The sequence below is a fragment of the Xiphophorus maculatus genome, chromosome 11, assembly GCF_002775205.1.
Source record: "Xiphophorus maculatus strain JP 163 A chromosome 11, X_maculatus-5.0-male, whole genome shotgun sequence".
Classification (NCBI taxonomy): domain Eukaryota; kingdom Metazoa; phylum Chordata; class Actinopteri; order Cyprinodontiformes; family Poeciliidae; genus Xiphophorus; species Xiphophorus maculatus.
The window spans coordinates 15,103,316-15,117,832 of NC_036453.1; the positions used below are offsets into that span (position 1 = coordinate 15,103,316).

Here is a 14,517-nt window from a genome sequence, read left to right on the forward strand (position 1 = left end):
GACACATGGGGCATATCAATATGACTGAATTTAGTGCTTTAGCATTCACTTCTGCTAATTACCATGTTGGTCTAGAGCTTTAGCATTAGTTGGATTATGAGTGGGCATAGCGCTTTAGCATTAGTTTCTGCTAATTACTGTGTTGGTATAGCTACTTAGCGACAGCAGAACTAAAATTTATGATTAGTGCTTTAGGGTTAGCACAGCTAGGTTTGCAGTTAGCGGTCCTACCACTGAGTTAATGTCCTTACTCAGTGGGTCATAGAAGCATCCATACAGGCTGACCTCTGACCTCTGGAGGGACCCGGACCTCCTTACCTGCTCTGTTAACAGAACTCTGAGATGATCCAGATCCATAACTGGAACAATAACCGAAATATTATTTTGATCAGTTTCACTTCCTGCCAGATGTTGAAAGCTTCCAGATGTTTTTCCATGAAGACTTCCAGCTGTGAGCCCAGCCTCTTCCTCCTCTCCCTCCTCTTCCTCAGCCTCTGGGCCGTGTGCAGAGTCGACCGAAGCTCCTGCAGCTGAGTGAACAGGTTCTGCTGATTAACATCTCGTTCCACTCAGCGGACTGCAGGACGGAGCCGGGTTCTGCTGGGACCGGCTGGAACACGTCGGCACCAAGAGGAGCCCGGGCGGTTCTGGTCAGAACTCAAAGCCAGGATCTGGACCCAGACTGAGGTTCTGGTCGGGACTCAGAACTAGAATCTGGACCAGGATCGAGGTTCTGGAGGAGCTTGAGTCAGTCCTGACCCAGAACCAGGAAGTTCTCAGTTTTGTTTTCATGTTAAGAATTCTTACTAAATATTAGCATAAGCTAAAAACAAAACAACTTCCTGCTGAGTCCTCCTCTTTTCTTCTGCTGTAAAAAGGTTTTACAGCCTGATGAACTTCGGACTTTCATCATAATTAATGTTCATCAATAAATTATGGAGGCTTGGTTTTGATCTGGGAACCAGCTGGACCCGTCCAGCTAACCAGGGCCGGCCCAGTTTGGCTGGTTCTGACCTCAGATAAGCAGAAGGAAACAGGTCAGCGCCGCAGACCTGCTGCCTCAGCTGTTCTGGGGAAACAACAACTGGCTGGACTGAACCGGTCCTGGGTCAAAAGAACCGGGTGCCGGTTCTGAGCCGGTCCCGACTTGTGTATATTTTCTCTTTAATAAATGAGCTTTTATGCTTCTGACTCATTTAAATGGTTTTGTTTTCAACTATTTGTTTATTTATATTTTTATTTTTAACCGTCTTCCAGAAACATGTCAGGAAGCTTCAGACTGATCATGTAAAAAACTAAAACAGCTGAGTGAGGAAGAAATTATGTTTGCATATTTGTGAGAACATTATGATTAATATTTGTTATCTTTATTCACATAATAAAGTTAGAGCCCGGGTCACCGGGCCATTAACCGGTCCGGGTTCTGATCTTCTGGTTCTGATCTCGGTTCTGGTTCCTCTCGGATGAATCCTGATCTGTTGAACGTTTCACGCACCGTGTTGACATGTTGGAGGACTCCGCGTTGCGCAATCTGCAGTCTGCGCGCGCACACACACGCACGCAGACGCAGGTTTGTGTTCCCGCATGCCCCCCCCCCCGTCCTTCTCCTCCTCCTCCTCATCTGGACGGAGTCCTTCACGAACCTTAAATCCAAGTTGTAACCTTCGCAGTTGCGGTGAACGTGCGCTGCTCCGGGTTGGCGGCGCGCTCGGTCCTCACAGACACAGCAAGCCCGCTCTCACACACGCAGCCGTTGCGGAAGCTCGGAGCAGCCGAGGCGGCGCTAAAACCTATTAGCATACTAACCAGTTCTGGGTGGATGGACGGCTGAACTGAACCTCCCGGACCGAACCGACACCGTCTGACAACCAACAACACTCCGCCGGCACAGGCCTAATTTTGTTGGGATTCTGCTGCCGTCCGCCTGCCGAGGAGATGGGGGACAAGGCGGGCACCAGGTAGGGGTGTTAGCCGCTGTTAGCTGCGGTTCTGACGGGCTGAGCTAGCGTTAGCAGCCGCTCTGCTGGTTCTGGACGGGGGGAGTTGGGCCAGGCGGCACCGGCGGGTTTAACTGCTTTATTAGAAGGGGGTACCCGAACCAGGGCGAACAGAACCCTTGGGGCTCGGTTCGGGTCTGTTCCCCCTGAGGACGCCAAGGCTGCGGGCGAAGTTAGCCCCGCAGCAGGGTGGGGTTAGCGGGGCAGCCCAGGCTCCAGAACCGGTCTGACTAGAGCCACTGCTGTGGGACTGGAACAGGTTCGGGTCGTGGGTGGAAAACACGACTCCAGCATGAAGACAGGTGGGCGGAACGGACCCTGGAAATCCTGGAGTTTCACGGAGATGTCCGTTATTTCCGGCCGGGAACACACCGAGCTGCTCCGGTTAAATATCAGCCTGGTTCTGGGTACACCTGCTGGTTCCGACCCAGCTGGAGGAGCGGGTCGGCCCGGTTTCAGTCACTGGTTTGAAGCCAGTAAACAGGAAGCCAGCCTGATGGCCTTCTGGTTCCTTCAGACACATGAAAGACTGCATTTTGTTGTGTGTTTTCACCAGAACCAGAACCAGGCCGGTGGAGCCCACCAACCTGCTGCAGAACCTGCTGCATGTGGATCCAGTCGAACCGAGAACTCTGAGTCCCAGTTTCACATCCTGGTTTTAGGAGTTTCCGGGTCACCTTCCATGGAAACCCAGGAATAAGTTCATGTGTTGCTGTGGAGTAGATGGAGCCCCAGTAGCAGTCGGTGTTTCAGGGACTCTTTGAGGCATCTGACTGCAGACGGTTGCCTCGTGCTAACAGCTGATGCTCCTCAGTAATCTGTCCAGGATGACATTTGGTTGGGAAGTTTTTGCTTAGCGACCAGGTGAACTCAAAGTGAGCAGAAACAGAACAAGTCCCATTATGATCCAGTTGATCCCATCAGAACCGGTCAGGAACCTGTCATGGAAACCAGAGTGAACGGTTTCCATGACAGCAGTTGTGTTCTGCTAGTTCCAGAACCAATCCGAGTCGGGTAGCAGCTCGGCCTGGACCGTTTGTTTAGGAAATCTTCAGTTTTCCATTTTGGAAATGTTCCAACTTCCTGAACCGCTGCTCAGCCACTTCCTGTCAGGAAGCGGCTGGCAGGGCAGGAAGTGAGGAGCCAACATGGTGGCCAGCTGCAGGAGGAGAGTTCTGGTTCTGCTGCACCCGAGTCCACAAGAACTCACCAGGGGGAACAGGCTGGTTCTGGTTCAGTGTTTCCTGCTTCAGTCTCACTGGTTCCAGTTCACACAGAGAAACCTGGAACATTCAGAACACTGAGACCGGAGTCAGGGTTACATTCAGAGTGCTGAAGCCACAGGCTGGGTGGTGGGTCTGTGTTTTTCTGGTTCTGGTGATCAGACAGAACCCAGTTTGGACCAAAAGTAGAGGTGCGTACTAGGCCAGTGGAGCCCCTGATTCTGTAGAACCCGGCTGGTTCTGGGTCAGATCATCAGAAGCAGCCCACAGCAGCCCCCGTCTGTTCACCTGATTTCTAGAGAGAAGAGGCTTTCAGGATTGTGACCTCTGACCTTTGTCCTTCTACCTGTAGAGGCTGACATGGAGCTCGTTTCTCTGAGCTTCCTGTTCTGTCCTTTGACCCCAAGCTGACCCTGCTGAACCAGGAGCCAATCTTCAGGTTCCTTCAGATAGAACCATGAGAACCAGCTCCTCCTCCTCGTCTTCCTCCTGCCGTCTGGCGTTTTCCCAGCAGGCCATGCTGCAGCAGGTGGAGGTGATTCCCAGGAGGAGCTTCAGTCTGTAAACACAGCGACATCAGCAGCTGGGCCAGAACCACAACTCGCTCCAGTCTGTGTCTGACTCATTAATACTGAATAATAAATGGGAGATAAAGGTCAAAGGTCAACCAGATTACCAGAACCGGAGATGGTGGGTCGGCTGAACCATTGGACTGGACCGGGATTCTCCTAGAATCATAAACTGATATCACAGCTCTGTGGAGCTCCAAACACGTCACTGGTTCTGATTGTGCTGGAGGTCCAGCAGCTCGTTATTGTGTCAGAGGTAGAGCGACCTGCTACTTCCTGTTTGGTGGTTGTGGTTCTGATGGTGGCAGGAAGTGAGCGTTGGACCCGATAAGAGTACAAATTATGACTTCCTGAAGTTGTGATGGGCCTGGACCCGGACTTCCAGAGGGTCCCAGCACAGCATTAGGCTCTGGACTTTGAATAGGCCTCTGACTTTTCCAGAACCAGTTGTTTAGAGAAACTGCTGTTGTCATCAACCACTTCCTGCTGACTGCACACCAACAGGAAGTTCACACATACACACACACACTTCCTGTGGCTGCTGTTGCAACTCACCTGCAACCTGTCAGAACCACTTAGAACCGGGGGCCCCATTCTGGACCAGTGGCCCCGTGCAGAACCAGTTGCTCTTTCAAACACCTTTCAGAACCAGCAGCTTGTCTCGGACCCAGACTAACTTTCTTCTTCTTTTCCTCTTCCTCCTCAGAGTCTTCAAGAAGTCCAGTCCGAACTGCAAGGTGAGTTCTGCTGAGTTCGGTTTCTGGTGGCCAGACTTGGGTTCTGTTCAGTGGTTCAGGATCCACTCAGTGATGCTGATTAACTAAAACTGGATCAGAAACAGGAAGTGAGCAGTTAAGCCTGAAAGAGGGGGAACAGCGCCTCCATGTGGTTAACATGGACCTTATAGGTTCTGATGGAGACGGGTCCATCAGAACCTACATGGGTCGGTACAGAACAATAACCCAGTCAGACGCTAAAGCCAGGTCCGGTTCAGACTGAATCAGGATTGAACCGGGTCAGGCTGTAGGAGGAGGTTCTGTTCCTAAAGGAACCCAGGTTCTGAATGCACACACAACAGAACCTCCAGAACCAAATGAACAAGTTAGAGAGCTGATCTCAGTGTCACAGACGGAACCAATCAGAACCTGGTCCAGTTTCTGGTTCTGCTTCTAACTGGACCTCCTTGTTCTGACCCGCAGCTCACAGTCTACCTGGGGAAGCGGGACTTTGTGGACCACTTGGACCACGTGGACCCAGTGGGTGAGTCCCGACCTCCAGAACCCTCAGATGTTTGACCAGAACCGGGTTTTGGACACCGACTGATGGGTATTTTCCTTCCAGATGGAGTGATCCTGGTGGACCCGGAGTACCTGAAGGACAGGAAAGGTGAGCCGGACCTCAGAACCGTCATCGGGTTCTGTCGGAATCCTGGAATTCTGTCGGAAGCTGGAGGGATTTTGTCCTTCAGCCAGACGGGTCGGTTCTACAGAGCGGGTCAGACCCAGCAGAACCCAGAATGAAGGTCCAGTCAGAAGCTCTGGGTCTGAACCCTGACTCCGGAACCCGGATATGGTGGGTCCTGCTGACCTGTACTCCTCCTCTTCCTCCTGCAGTCTTCGTCACGCTGACCTGCGCCTTCCGGTACGGCCGGGAGGACCTGGACGTCCTGGGCCTGTCCTTCAGGAAGGACCTGTACATCTCCACCTTCCAGGTGAGACGCTCCACCACGAGGAACCGCTGGCTCAGACTGACACCAGAACCACAGCTCGTTTAGGAGGATACAGACCCCACGAATCCATCAACTATAAACGCCGGGTTCCCCCAGACACCCTGCTGAGCCCGGTGGGAGGGCGCTAGTGCAGTCATCCAGCGGCCTGCTGTTTTTGAGTTGAAAAACTTTTGAAGTTGACAAAAAATGTTAAAATGTCACAAGGTGATTATGGGTTATTGGAAAACATTAATAATACCTAAACACCAACTATAAAGTCTTAATAAAGCGAGACATTAAAAAAAAAACCCTGAAATAAATAAACAAGCTGTGCCTGTCCTGGTGAGGGCATAAAGACAGCCTGGTGGCCTGCCAGGCTTATAATAAGTTGAGGGAAACCCTGAAATGCCTCAACGCGTGATTCCCCAGCACTCGAGAACTTCCAACGGTGTGACTATAACTAAGCTTTTAGAGTTCTGTTGTGGACCATCGGGGTGGAGTCCCCTTAGTCTTCTGAGGAAACCTGAGATTAGAAAGACCCCGTAGAGCAGGGGAGGACAGCCGCAGGCCTCCAGTGTCCTGCAACTCCTAGAGGTCTCTCCTGTCCAACACACTTCAATCCAACAGCTGAATCACCTCCTCAGTGCAGTCAGGTTCTCCAGAGTCCTAGTGACCTCTTTATGTGACTCAGGTGTGTTGAAGTAGAGACATATCTAAGAGCTGCAGGACAAGGGCCCTCCAGGCCTGGAGTCAACCAGTCCTAAGGCAGGTTGACTCTAAGAGGTCAACCTAAGGTAGGTTGACCCCTTAGAGTCCAGTAGGGACGCATTGAACCTGGTGTGAGGGGAATGTGGTTGTCCACCGCTGAGTCTTTGTAACCTAGTGCGGATCGCATGTGGCACTGTTCAGGTCAGAGCAGTTCCCCCTGGGCTGACATTTATATAGTTGCTCTATGAGGAACCATTTCAGGAGAATACGCCTCTGTCAGCTATAAACAGCATAATTCTTGCTTGGCCCGTACATGCACAACACATACTTTCAAAAGTGCAACTATAACTGTAAAGCCCCAATTAGACACCTCAGATCCTGGTCGAGACCCATAGACTCTCTGTAGAGTCCCGTTGAGACCCCTGTAGACCAGTACAGCCCAGTAGAGCCCTGTAGAACCATCCACCTGCAGCTAAATGCTGATTAATGACAAGCTGTATCATGTCGTGTTCTCCAGGCATTCCCTCCAGTTCCTGAAGAGAAGAAAGCCAACAGCCGGCTGCAGGAGCGTCTACTGAAGAAGCTGGGCCAGCACGCCCATCCTTTCTACTTCACAGTGAGTCGTTTCTACCGCTACAGCTCTACCTACCTCTAGAATGGCTGTTAGAATCTGCTGAAGCTGATGGGTTTCAGTGGAGCTCAGGTTCTAGTTCTGGTCCGTTCCCTGCTGTGCTTCCTCCATCCAGTCGTGTCTGTTTATCTGCTGAACCAGATGATAGCAGAGCCTTGGTTCTGCTCAGAACCAAGGCTCTGTTCTGTTCTGTAGCCTGAACAGAACCGGCTACAGGCTCTTATCACGGGAAGTGACTCATTTCCTGCTTTGTGGCGCGGCAACCAGTTCCTCTGCAGCTCTGCGTTGTTCTCCTGCAGGTGACCCTCCAGTCACACTGAGACCTACAGCTGTGGAAAACTTCTAGAAATGACTTTTGTCCCTTTAGGAAACAGTGAAAACTGCTTTTTGATTCTGCTGCTCCCAGATCAGGTCTAGAAGGGACACCCGGGCCCCCAGAGGGCCTCTTGCTGTTTCCAGACCAGAAGAGTCTCCAGAGCTCCGGTCTGCAAAGCTGCACTGATATTCATCAGATCTGGGTCTCTAGTTTATAATTTATAGAGATTAAAGTGTTAATCTCACTGCAGACAGTGAGCCATGACCTCTGACCCTGGGTTTAAATGAGAGATGAGTGAATGCATCCCATAATAACCAGTAGTCTATGTAGCTCTTAGCATTGGTGATGATGATGATGGTTTAAACTATGATGCTGACTGTGTTCCAGATCCCTCAGAGCCTGCCATGTTCGGTCACCCTGCAACCCGGACCAGAGGACACTGGGAAGGTAACAGCTCACCATTATTCATCATTGATTAACAGTAGAGCCGAGTGTCTGGCTCATATCTAAGGGAACCAGCACCTGGACTCTTAACTGGACCGCTCCAGAACCTTAATGTTGATCAGGTTATAAGACGACTGCAGGGGTATGAATAATTCTGAGCTTAGCTGTAGTAGAGGAAGCAGATCTTCAGAAAAATCAGCTGGACCGGCCCGGTTCCACTGGACTGGTCTGGCCAGTAAAACCAGTCAGTCAGCATTAGTCCAGCCTGGTTCTGTTGGTTTTGGTTCTGAAGTGAACCTGGTCTGTTCTCCTTGTAGGCTTGCGGTGTGGACTTTGAGATCAGAGCTTTCTGTGCCAAGTCCATAGAGGAGAAGATCCACAAGAGGTGAGTTCAGAGCAGCAGTTCCACCCTGACACCACCAGGTGGTGCCCTTCCATCCCACCATGGTTCAGGTGCTCCCAGTGTGCCCAGTGCTCCCATTGTGCTGTGTGTCTCAGAAACTCGGTGCGCCTGGTGATCAGGAAAGTCCAGTATGCCCCAGAGAAGCCGGGCCCTCAGCCCATGGTGGAGACGACCCGGAGCTTCCTGATGTCAGACCGCTCCCTGCACCTGGAGGCGTCGCTGGATAAGGAGGTACTGCTGCTGCTTCCTCATCCTCCTCTTCATCGCTCACCTCACTGCTGCCCTCACTCAGCTCTCTGTTTCCCATCATGCAGCTGTACTACCACGGCGAGCCCATCAGCGTGAACGTTCACGTCACCAACAACTCCACCAAGACAGTGAAGAGAGTCAAGATCTCAGGTCTTCCTCCTCTTCCTCATGTGTGCTCATTGGGCCCAGAAAGTTCTGAAGAACCCATTGGTGTCGCTCTCATTCTCTCTCCGCAGTGCGCCAATACGCCGACATCTGCCTGTTCAGCACCGCCCAGTATAAATGCCCAGTGGCCCAGCTGGAGGCAGAGTGAGTCCCAGTTTAACCACAGCCAACACATGATGATGATGATGATGATGATGATAACTTCAGGCTTTCTGTCAGAAACCTGTTTGCAGATCAACTGGTTCACATACCAGCTAGAAACTGGTTTAAACTAGTTTGAGATTGGTTAAGCTAGTTTGGACCAGTTTAGTTGGTGTAAACCAGTCTGAACTGGTGTAAGCTGGGTGAAACTGTTACAATTGTTATGAACTGGTTTAAGGTAGTTGAATCACTTAAACCGGTTCACATCTGTTCACATGGTGTTTTAACTTTACACCAGATAGAAACTGGTTTGAACAGGAACTCTGAGACTAACGTCAGCCTGTGGTTTCCATAGTGACCAGGTGTCGTCCAGCTCCACCTTCTGTAAGGTGTACACTCTGACTCCGACGCTGGATAAGAACCGGGAGAAGAGAGGCCTGGCTCTGGATGGGAAGCTGAAGCACGAAGATACCAACCTGGCCTCCTCCACCATGTAATACACACACACACACACGTTATCATTGACTTCCATTCATTTCTACAGCCTGACCCTAAGCAAAAGTCATTTAGCCCTAAACCTGACCTCTGACCCTAAAATAGTGTTTCCCCTAATGGGGACCAGGAGCAGAGGTCCCCACAGAGATACAAAAACCTGTTTCACACACACACACATACGTGCTCTTTGCTATGGTCGCATGAACTCCTCTTTCTCCTCTTCCTCAGAGTGAAGGACGTGACCAACAAGGAAGTTCTGGGCATCCTGGTGTCCTACAGGGTCAAGGTCAAGCTGGTGGTGTCACGTGGAGGGTAAGACACTTCCTGCTCCACTTCCTGTTTTCTTATCGTTCACATTGGGAAGAAAAACCAGTCAGTTTCCGTGGCAACAAACCCCTTATGGCCAATTAGAGCTCTGCAGGTCATCTTCAGGGCTGCTATTGGATGCACTATTCAATTAATTAGCCTCAGTAACAGACTGGACCCTTCACAATAAAAGCCTGCAGCCAGTTGACTGAGCAGTTATCCCAGTTAGTGGCTACTGTTCTGGTTCCACCCGGTTCCAGCAGCTTCCTGTCTGTCCTGCAGGGACGTGTCGGTTGAGCTGCCCTTCATCTTGATGCATCCCAAACCCGTGGAGCCGCCCGCGTCCCGCCCACAGTCAGGTGAGACACGCCCACACTCGCCCTCAACCCATTTCCATAGCAAACCCCGCCGCTCACCCTGTCTCTGGTTGCAGCCGTGCCGGACTCGGACCCACCCATCGACACCAACCTCATCGAGTTTGACACCAAGTGAGTCACTGACGGGTCCGACCAGTTGCTGGTTCTGTTTCCGATTCTGACCGTCTGTCCGTCTCATTCTCTCAGCAGCGTCTCCCAGGACGACGACTTCGTCTTTGAGGACTTCGCCCGCCTACGCCTCAAAGGCGTCGTGGACGACAAGGACGAGGACTGCTAGGAGGACGCCTCACGCTCGCTTCAACACACACACTGATACATACACACTGATACACACACACACTGATACACACCGACACGCTTCATCACCTTACATTCCCCATCAGGGGGCGGGTGAGAGCTGGACTGCATTGAGGCTCTTGGTTCTTCTTCTTCTCTTGTTTCAACTCCTTATCCCCCCATAATTCCTCCTCCTTTTCTTCAGTGGGCGGGACTTAGAGCTGGCCACTTCCTGTTAGGTGTTTCTGAATGTGGATTGGTTTTGTCTCAAACCAGCGTTCCCCTGTCCTCTGTGCTGCTCCAGTTCAGCTTCAGACTGGGAACTAGTAGTACCAGTCAGTTGGGCAGCAGGAGCCAATGGTCAGCCTGTAGCTGAGCAGAGATCTGCTGCCCCCTGGTGGCCAATCCAAGTCACTGATGTTGTTCTTTTGGTGTCTCAAGTTCAGGAGTCAGAATCCGGTTCCTCCCAGTCCTATGATCAACACCAGCGTTCCCAGTCCTGTTTCATTCCACGTGGACCAGCTGAACCGGTCTGGTCTGGTACAGCTCCTGTTGGTGGCTTGGTGAAGGAAGTGGAGGTTCTTCCTGATGGTGCCAATCAGAACCAGAACAAATCTGACTGGTTCCTGTTTTTAGAGGAGAATCTAAAAAGTTCTGATGTTCAACGTAAACGGGTTTGCAACCTGAAGAGTTCTGGTCGGTTCTGGTCCTTTAGAATATTGTCCCCTTTTCAGCACCAAATGTTTTGGGTTTTCGGGTTGGAGATGAGGTTCTGTCAGAATCTAGATGTTTGTTCTGGAGCTGAATCAGGGTAGTTGAGTTGTTTCTAGACAGAACGGGTTCTGATCTGATTGGGTTCCTCCAGCTAGACCTGAGCCTCCATCAGTCAGTTCTCCTGTCGCCCCGCCACACCGACCTGTTCAGAACCGAGCCCCTCTCAGCCGGCCCTCCGACCCGCCCGTCCGGCCTCGCTCACCAAGAAGAAGAAGGTTTTTTTGTTCCCACGCCGTGCTGTGAATCGTTGGAGCTGTGATTCTGTCCTGGTTTCGTCGTGCTCTGTGGGGTTCCTTCGCTCTACGTGTAAACAGTGCCACCCCCTGGCCGCTGCCACGCCCTGGGCTACCGCCACGCCCTGGACCGCCAACGCCGCCCTCTGGGCCGACGCTGCCCTTTGGGCCGCCGCCATGCTTATGTCTATACAAAAAGAGAAGTGATCTGGAAACATAGAGTTCTTCTTCTATTATTATTATTATATTATTATTATTATTATTCTGCTTCTGATTATTATTATTATGGTGACTTATTACTGCTACTGTATCATCAGCGACCATGATTATCCTCATAATCAGTTCAGAGTCTGTTTGCCATGTATTTTTTATTTTCAGATTTTTATTTAGTTTTCTTTTTATTATTAAAGTGAAATGAACTAACAGTCTGCCTGTTATTATTGATTATATAGAAATAATAACCAACTAATAAACAAAAAAAATTGACGTTCTACTTAATATCTGAACCATCCATCTTCCGCTTATCCAGAGTCGGCAGCCTCAGTAAGGAGGCCCAGACTTCCCTCTCCCCAGCAGTGACATCGTCCCTTCAGTGTGTCCTGGTCTTCCTCTGAGTCTCTTCCTGGTAGGACCTGAACTCCTCACCAGGAAGTCTCCATCCTCACCAGATGCTGATCCACCTCAATTGGCTCCTCTCAATGTGAAGGAGCAGAGGCTCTACTCTGAGCCCCTCCTGGATCACCGAGCTTCTCTAAGGGAGAGCCCTTAGAGAGGCAGAGGTTTTCTGCAAAGAAAACTCATTTCAGCTGCTTGTATCCGTGACCATGTCCTTTCGTTTATGACCCAAAGCTGATGACCATAGATGAGGGTAGGAATGTAGATCGACCGTTAAATCGAGGGCTTAGCTTTTTGGCTCAGCTCTCTCTGGACAGCACCCACTTCACTGCAGACGCCACGTCAATCCGTCTGTCGATCTCCTGCACTATTTTTCTCTCATTCATGAACCCAGAGATACTTAAACCCCTCCACTTGGGGCAGGACCCTTTCTCTCCCCAACCAGGAGAAGGCACTCTACCCTTTTCCGGCTAAAGACCCTCGGTTCTGGAGACACTGATCCTCATCCTGACCGCCTCACACTGGGCTGCGAACCGCTCCAATGAAAGCTGTAGATCATGACCTGATAAAGCCAGTAGGACCACATCATCTGCAAAAACCAGAGAGTGGATCCTAAGACCACCAAAGCGGATCTCCTCAACACCTTGGCTGGTCTGGAAATTCTGTCCATGAAAGTGATGAAGAGAATCGGTGACAAAGGGCAGCCCTGGCGGAGTCCAACCCTCACTGGAACCGAGCCCGACTTACTGCCGGCAGCCCGTATCAAAGGCCCGGGTACCCTGGTTCTCCGGGAGGGCTCCCCAAGGGACATGGAGAAGACATGTAGAGCGGTTGGGCGAACGTCCAGCCCTTTGAACTCTGCTTAAATTTAAAATGTTTAAAACTGGAATAAAATGCAGAAAATAAAAATAAGTAAATAAATCAGAAATAAAGTCAGGTTTTGATTAGCGCTATCCTCTCTCTGCTGCCCCCTGCTGTTCAGGAAGGTAGCGTCATTGTAAAACCCTGAGCTAGACCCAACTGGGTTTAGAGTGGTTCTAAGCAGCCACTGGTTCTGGTTCTGTTGGATCCAAGTCATGTGAGGAACATTAGACAGAAAATCATCACTTATAACAACACATTTCTTTAATGTGCCGGACAATAAAGTCTAAATTATATTTTCCATAAAGTTTTAGACACATCTACAGGCCTCTGGCCCTCGAGGAAAGTTGTGTGAGACCACTGGTCCTGATGGGTCATCATAGCAGACAGAAACCAGTCAGAAACTGGGAACCAGTCCGCTTCGTTTAAATGGTGCAGAGGGTGACGGTACCAGCAGGGGGCAGCAGAGAACAGCGGATAAACCGGACACTGAAAGACACTTCATCCCCTCATCAGAAAATATTATTCTTAATTATTATAATGAAATATGTTTCTATCACGGCTACAACAGAAACCAGCCGGAAGCCAAAAAATCTTTATATTCAAAGTAAAAGTGAAAACGACAGATATGTCAGTATATTATTATTATTATTATTATTTTTATTGTAGTTGTTTCTGATTTTATTTTCAGAACCAGGCTTTTATTTTGAAGGTCTCGTGTCGGCTCTGACCCCATTCTTCATCATTTATGGCCCACCACCATCATCATTCTCCATAAAGTGAAGTTTTATGAGCCTCGGGGTTTAATGATTCACCTGCAGACAGGTGACAGAAAACAGAACCTCTCTCAGGTCACCGCCGGCTCCCGGTTCTGGTTCCGGTCCTGGTTCTGCTCGGTTCAGTCAGAACCTTCTCCCGGTTAGATCTGGAGCTACTTTCTTGCTTCTTCTCCAGAACTTTGAGCTCCTCGCCGTTTAACTGAAGGCTGGATGAATTGGTACCGGTCCGCTGCTCAGCCAACAGAATCAGAACCGGAACCGGAGCTTCAGGAACGCGCCAGAACCTCTCTGGTTTCTCTGTTGGATTCCAGAAAACTATCAAAGTTCACAAGAAGCAAAAATGAAACATAAATCTGATTTCTGTTCAACAGTTCAGACAGAAAGAGTGAATGGGTCCATTGTCCCGATTCCTGATTCTGAAGATCCGGATCCGAATCTGAAGATCCGGATGTTTTCCTTTAAATTCTGAGTTTTTTTCCCTGAAAACAGAAGCAGCATCGATCTGCCTTGATCTAACGATCACATCACAGAGGATCACTGATTCCTCTTCTGGCTCATATGTTGACAACTAAATTTATTTATTTATTTATTTATTTATAAAAGGAAATGATTTTGTTAACTTCAGTAATATCACACCCATTTATATTCCAGCTGAACTGACTTGTTTATTATTATTATTATTAGTAATAATAATAATAATAATAATAATAATAATGTCTAAGTCATCATTAATTGCCTACATAAATAAAATGAATGGAAGAAAAAAACCCCCACCAAAAATAATCGATTATTTGGACCTTTAAAATGGAACCAACTAAAAACTAGAATATTTCTGAAATCAATTTTTGTTTATAAACAAAGAGTAAATGTTTGTAAACAATAAAGGACCGCGGAGGCGCAGCGATGATCTGAGGCAGAAGTTTAAACATCATTAAAGCTCCAATCAAACACTTGAAAAGATGAAAAGTGAAGCTTTACGCGGCTTTACGGCGCCACACTAAACTAAATACTCATCAGCGTAAAACAATAAATCTCCCATAAATCCATAAAGACGCAGATAATTCCTCCACAGGAGGCCGCGGAGGCTTCTTCAGGGTTGTCGGTTCGAGTCCCTCAGAGAGAAACAAATGAAAACCCGATTTATGAGAGAAAATCTGAGAAATATTCCCGACTAACTGGAAGAGTTAGAGCCAGGAAACATGGGAATAATGGAACAATCTGTTCACTGCAGAAAAACAGATCCGAGT

The 14,517-nt window shown here is 49.4% G+C and overlaps 1 protein-coding gene across 2 annotated transcripts; it reads left to right on the forward strand.

The window, feature by feature from the left end:
* Positions 1 to 1,582: 1,582 nt before the first annotated feature.
* arrb2 (arrestin beta 2) lies at positions 1,583 to 11,443 on the forward strand. Of its 2 annotated transcripts, none has more exons than XM_005803546.3 (16): positions 1,583 to 1,958; positions 4,496 to 4,526; positions 4,989 to 5,049; positions 5,131 to 5,175; positions 5,403 to 5,500; positions 6,723 to 6,821; positions 7,540 to 7,599; positions 7,914 to 7,981; positions 8,095 to 8,230; positions 8,314 to 8,398; positions 8,485 to 8,557; positions 8,910 to 9,047; positions 9,278 to 9,361; positions 9,638 to 9,714; positions 9,789 to 9,843; positions 9,922 to 11,443. In XM_005803546.3, exons 1-16 carry the CDS (start codon positions 1,936 to 1,938, stop codon positions 10,007 to 10,009), a joined length of 1,221 nt encoding a protein of 406 aa, XP_005803603.1. In that variant the 5' UTR covers positions 1,583 to 1,935; the 3' UTR covers positions 10,010 to 11,443. The 2 variants fall into 2 exon arrangements, with proteins under 2 accessions (XP_005803603.1, XP_005803602.1); XM_005803545.3 differs by having other exon boundaries at positions 1,584 to 1,958; positions 9,919 to 11,443.
* Positions 11,444 to 14,517: the final 3,074 nt, after the last annotated feature.

Bases quoted from the DNA above. Each gene is read 5' to 3' on its own strand.
- arrb2 (XM_005803545.3), top strand. From the start codon at position 1,936: ATGGGGGACAAGGCGGGCACCAG. The intron at 5,176-5,402 runs GTGAGCCGGACC...TTCCTCCTGCAG, and splicing joins GTACCTGAAGGACAGGAAAG to TCTTCGTCACGCTGACCTGC. The intron at 8,558-8,909 runs GTGAGTCCCAGT...TGGTTTCCATAG, and splicing joins GTGGCCCAGCTGGAGGCAGA to TGACCAGGTGTCGTCCAGCT.